We start from the raw sequence: 6021 nt of genomic DNA on the forward strand, positions 1-6021 counted from the left end.
AATAGCTCCTTAGTGATTATGTACCAGCTACTAGTTATCACACAAACAGAAAAGGCAACGTGGCAGCTTCACATTTCACATGAAAGACTAGCATTAACTGGGCCTGTCTTGCTGGCTTAACTTTCACATAAAAATCTAGTGATTATTTTAATTTAGACCCAGGAAAAAATGATTTCATACCAGTCTTTTCTTCACATAGGTTTGTGTAGCATTAAAATTGTTATGGGTTAATGACTAGGCCATGAAGGCAAAATGTTTAACTCTCCTTTGCCAAAACAGAAACAATCTCTGTTCTGACTCCTGTCCAGTTTCCAAAAAACAAAACATAACATACACCTTTGTTATTGCACATCTTTCACACAGACTTGTGTATGTATAATATACATATATATTTTTTAAATATGCTACACATAAAAAAGACTATGGCACTTTACAGAATACATGTTTAACAAAGATCATTACACCACAGATGTTTGATAACTATACAAAAAACCCTTACACAATTAATGTAACGTTGTTGAATTCGCACACAGGTTTAAAAAAATCCACAGAATCCAAAGCAAACATTTCTGCCTTCTTGGAGTTCACTGAGAAGCCCAGCCCCATCACAAAACTTTAAGCACAAACGCAGGCAAAAAATAAATAAGAAGACTTGCTGGTAGTAGTAATGGTCCAGGTGTATTAGATTTTTAGACTGAGGCGCTTGATAGAAATTTATTAGAAAAATAGCTGCGGGTCAACGATTGTCTAATTGTTTTTAATCTGTTTCCTTCTAACACATTCCTCCTATTCAGTGGTTTTTAAACAGCCATGCAGTTTTTGTCTAGACTAGCCTGATTTTGATATTCCATTTATCCCAACTGAAGCCTGGCTAAATGAACTAAAGGTTTAAAAGGCCCACATTACCTTTTTACTCTTTCTCTGCTAGAGAAATTTCATCTCTGCTCTGCTTAACAAATCAGTGTTTAAGCAGTTTTTAGTGGTTTGGGGTTGTGTGTGTGTGCATGTGCTGGGATTTTTTTTGTCTTCTGCAGCATTCAGACTAATGAAGTAAAACACTGTCAAGTGACTTTCTTCTGGCCAAGAGAGGTCACATTTTCGCTAACGACTTCTGTTATCAGCGTGACCTAGGAATATCCCACCCTCCACCGCCCCTCAGTGAAGGCGCAGTCAGGCAGTAACGATGATGGACATGCTTAGAGAATCCTCTAAGCTTATGACTTGTCTGCGAGGAGAGTGAGAGTGTAAAATTAGTGTTATAACATGGGTTCTCTATCTTGTATAGAAGAAAAAGTAGAGTGAATCTTGTGATGATAAATTTAAGAAAAAAAATTGGGTTTTAAATTGTTTGCCTGATGGAGGGAGTTGCTTTTTTTTAAATGAAAATTATTGCCAAGGGTTAAAAAGCAATGACTGTGATGGCATCAGAACTTGGTTAGAGCATACAGATGCACAGTAAGGGGCAGGAGTCCTGTCCAGTGGCTGCCATAACCTATTATTTCTGTGTGGCGTCAGACACAGTTATTGTTTGTGTCCTGAGCCCTTATGACAGGCTGCTATGAGGATACATATTTACCCCTTGAAGTCACAGATGTACATCTTGCTTTTACTCTGAACTTTGGTCTAAGAATGGTGAGCTCATGAAGACCTGGTTCCATGCCCACGCCTTCCTGCCCTTTAGCTCATTATCTGTGAGATAAAACGGTTTCTGGTACAGGCTGAAGGCTAGAATGGAACTCAACTGGGATGGAACAACTAAAGCAAATTACTTGCTCTGCAGCAAGGCATGGTTTTAGACTCACACAGCTTTAAGATGATTTACTCAGGGCAGGGTTGTAAAATCTGAATCAGGGTTCTATGCCTGGTGGTGCTTAGCACACAATACCTTGCCCAAACAAGGTTCATAGTTATTTGTTAAATTTTCAAAACAAAGCAAGCCCTCAAGCAAGTAGATTCATAAGCCTAAAGAGACCTGTCCTTTTAGTCCTTCCAGAAATTTGGCAGGTCCACTCCATTTGCTTAAATTGCAAAGAAGTGTTTCTATCGCATTCTGCAATTCTGAAGCTCAGGATAATACCAGACTAGGTTCTTTCTGGTCACTTTGATCGTTCCAAAGTAAGTCTGAAGTGATGGCTAATATCATTTTCCTGAATCAGTTATGTTGGTGATTTATAGAAACGAGATTAAAAGCCCCTGAATCCTTTTTAATAGTGGTGTTTCATTCATTCTGTAAACAGGTATAGGCAATAGGCAGGTGCTATGAGCTTGGTCTAGCTCTCATTTTGCATTAACTTTCTATCTACTCTGTGCTTTCCTGAGAATGAAGCCTTTGATGTAACTCACCAGTTAGAGCAGTTTAATGTTATTTCAGTCTGCTTTCAGGACCAACACCAGTAACTAGAAAAACTTAACTCCCATCTCTAGCTCCTTTTTCTGCACAGAATGCCATCCTGCTGCTGCTGCGGGGTAGGAATACAGCTGAATACAGCATGGTTACCACACAGTGGGAAAAGGTCTCCCTGCAAGTGCTGAGATTCTGGCAAGCTCTCCCAGTCACCAGATGAATGAGCCACAGCTGGCTCGGAGACCTCTGTCCCTGGAATCAGGAAACAGAGTGAGGTTTCCTTTGGCAGTCAAAGCGCAGTCCTAGCCCTAGAAGAACAACATGTGATCTCCAGTGGAAGAGGAGACTGGGCCAGTACTGGTGCTAGCCTGGCTGCTGGGGAGTGGAATGAATTTGTCTCCACTTGCAGGATTTTGTACTTTTATTCTCATGATTGGACAGGTCCTTATTCTTCCTTTTCTCAAATTTCTAAACTCTTGGAGTGACAGATCAATTGATCCACCTGACTCTGGAATTCAGCCTAGAATTAGTCCCACCACAGAATTCCACACTGTCCCTGCTGACCCCTCGGGTCAGCTAAGCAACAGACAGTGTCTTGCTCGGCCCTTTAGCACACATCCTCTCCCCGGTGGGTGTGCAGTCTTCATTGCAGTCTCCACCTGAGACAGTTTGAAAGAACTAGGAGGAAACAAAAGCACCAACCCCCAAACCTCACTCTGAGGCAGAGATGCTCACAGGCATGCAACCTGTGCAGAAACGTCTCTCAACAGCCTGCAAATCTGGCCAATGGTCTCTTCTGTTACCAGAGAAACTGCTGCTTTAATGGTTTGGATCATCCTTCATCAAGCCTTGCAGGGAGATGGAGTCTGACAGAACTTAACTGCATGTCAGGGTTTATGTACTATTTTCATGTTCCATCTCTTACAGTTTGCACTGTGGCCCTGCTGTGCAGTCACTTTGTGCAGCTGGGTGTTGCCTGTCGTTGGTCCTGGCAAGGCTCAGGGCTGTGGAACGTGGCTTTGGTAGGTAAAGGCTTAGTTCTTCACTTGATTCAAACGACAGAACCAGAAGTGAAGTGTTTCACAAGGTTACACGAGCAAGAAAACGGCATTGATGTCTCTTCCGAACTAAAGGAGGCAGATAAGGTTTTTCCCCTCTTCGATTTCTTCTTGTACTTTGTCACTGGAGGTGGCAATTTCTGCTTGTGCGGAAAAGACGGCACAGATGAAAGTGAGGACCGTGCCCCCGATGGCGGTATAGAAGGCCCAGCCCAACGAGCAGTCTCCGGGTTTGTAGGCCGATGCGTAGTGTCCGCAGTAGCCTATGGCCTTCTGGCAGCCCCAGCCAGCAGGGTAGAGTATCAAACCCAGGATAAGGAAGAGGCCTGCAGGGCAGAAGAAAAACAGGTGAAAGCCCCACGGCTCTCCAATGGCAAGTGAGTAACTGTACCAATCTGTGTGATGGCTACTTGATTCGCCTGCTCTGGGCAATGGCATCTGTTCTGCAATAGCAAGTGTTAGGGACTGTTTTTAGGCAGCTAATCTGGCCTGATCAAGACAGACAATCAATCACCTTATTGAAATATTTTTAGCTGCTTTTGTACATGTTGGAATGTGAACCCACTAATAATCTCTCTTCTAGAAAAGCAGGTAACCGTGTTGCTACTTCTTTCCACAGGGCTCCTACTGCAGTGAGCAGTTAGCTCCCTTTTGGTCTGAGGCAGGAGTCGGCAAACTAAGGTCAAGTGGGGTCTTGTTTTTGTAAGTGGAGCACAGCTATGCCTATTTGTTTATGGACTGCCCGTGGCTGCTTCTGTGCGGGAACAGCACAGGGAGAGTTGCTACAGACCCTATGGCCTGCAAAGTCTGAAATAATGTACTCTCTGGCCTTTGGCAGGAGAAGTTTGCCCACCCCGGTGTGAGGGAATTCACAGAGAACCGTGCTTAAATGCGACAGACCACATCTTAAGCTGGGTGTCGTGCTTTAAAGATGAGCCCACGAAGAGTCTGTCTGCTGGCATTCACCAGCAACCAACCGCATACCTAGGACAGAGACCTTCTATGTTTACATATACATTGAGAGGCCACTTGCAAACTCCGTTAAGAACGTTTGGCCCGAGTGCTTTCCAGTAAGTTCAGCTCTGAGGAGACACTAAGAAGTTCTGTTTCCACTGTGCTGACGCCACCACAGCACTGCCTTGCTAAAGGCCCATTTTTCTCTCCCTCCGGCTGCTCACTGTGAAATTGAGAGGGCTTTTTCCTGCCAGCCCTGGGGGTTAGGAGCTACTCCAGGGCAGGATAAGGCAAGGCAAGGCAAGGCAAGTGAGGCACAGACAGTCGTTCTCAGGTGCCTGCTCTGTGCCTGTGGCAGCCTGGGAGGGAGCGCCTCCCCCGCCGACACACGGCGGAAGCTGCCTACAAGGGCGTCCGGATCCCGGGACCACGAAGGGAACTGAGCGGCCTCAAGTCTTACCGACAAAACTTTCTTGGTAGAAAGGGTGCTGCGGGAAGAAGACGGCTTTATTCGACGTAGCAGGAAGAAACAGTTTTCTTTGAAGAATGTCACCTACATAATCAAGATCGCTAATGCACAGTCAAAAAGCCCTGTTTTTTAGATACATTGGACTAGCAGTTCTGTCCTCTTAAATTTAAGCTTACTCTAAATTCTCTTTTCCTACCTTTACTGAAATCCTCTGGGGTTACCACACCAAAGCTTCCTAGGCATTTACAGCAACTTCCTGACAAAAAGAACACGACTGCATTTGTGCTAGTGTTCGGTCTGAGGAAGCTTGTGTTTCAGACCACAGATCACAGCTGTCATGGAGAGCATCTTCTCCCCGATCATGGCACTAGAGTGGGTTTTGGGGTCTGACCCTACTTCCCAAACTAATCCCCTTGTTCTCCTCTGAAGGCCTCGCGGGGCTTTCTAGCAGGGGTGGAACAGAGGGAGTCCATTTACACGCTCACGGTCTTAAGAGGAGCGATTCACAAAAGAAGTTTTTCTAACTGCACAGCCCTTATTTCTCCGTAGGTCGGGGCGCTGGGAGCCGGGTGGCGGTGATCCGTAGCTAGGGAAATGCGATCCAGTGTTGGGAGGCGTAAGTGAAGGGAGCAGCGGCCCAGACACCCGGAGAGACGCCGTTAGAAATGACCGGGAGCGTGGAGCAAATCCTCCCGAGGATCAGGCTGCCTATGGAGAATGTGCTGGTGCTCTGGCATAGGCACGGTCCCGGACCAGCAATCCTGGTCTGGATGTCTGGCTAGAAGTCACATAGCAGAAAGGCCCCTGTAGTCCCTGTGTGAGGCTAGGACACAAACCAGCAAGACGGTGGACCACAGCAACAACTCACCAGGTGGTCGGTCACTTAGTAGTTAAGGTCTCTAGGTTTGGAGCAAGATAGAGGTCTGAATCCAAGCTCTGCCACCTACGAGCTGGGTGACCTTAGAGAAGTCTTTGAACCTAAGTATGATTACTCACCTGTAAAGTGAGCTAATCCGTAACTCATAAGGTGGGTGTGAGTGTTACACAGTCTGTAAAGAGTACTTGCTGTGTCCCTAACAATAACCTGGAACAGAGACTAGCGCTAGGTAACAGGTTAAAGCCCTTGGCAGGCCCCTTCCATGCAGAAGCAGTGTAAAGTTTACCAGTTATGAATAGACAGGCCGGCCTATTGGGGG

The 6021-nt window shown here is 45.7% G+C and overlaps 2 protein-coding genes across 2 annotated transcripts in view; one reads left to right on the plus strand and one right to left on the minus strand.

Moving 5' to 3' along the window:
* SCAMP1 (secretory carrier membrane protein 1) overlaps window positions 1-6021 on the plus strand; it is a 132929-nt gene that overhangs the window by 115038 nt on the left and 11870 nt on the right. The window lies entirely within an intron of this gene.
* The window catches only part of LHFPL2 (LHFPL tetraspan subfamily member 2), a 20596-nt gene continuing 18046 nt past the window's right edge, over window positions 3472-6021 (minus strand). Inside the window, exon 2 of the mRNA XM_007471960.1 lies at window positions 3472-3728. Within this exon, the coding sequence (XP_007472022.1) occupies window positions 3472-3728 (257 nt within the window). The remainder of the gene's footprint in view (window positions 3729-6021) is intronic.

This window comes from Lipotes vexillifer, unplaced genomic scaffold (genome assembly GCF_000442215.2).
Source record: "Lipotes vexillifer unplaced genomic scaffold, Lipotes_vexillifer_v1.1 scaffold83, whole genome shotgun sequence".
Taxonomy (NCBI): Eukaryota; Metazoa; Chordata; class Mammalia; order Artiodactyla; family Lipotidae; genus Lipotes; species Lipotes vexillifer.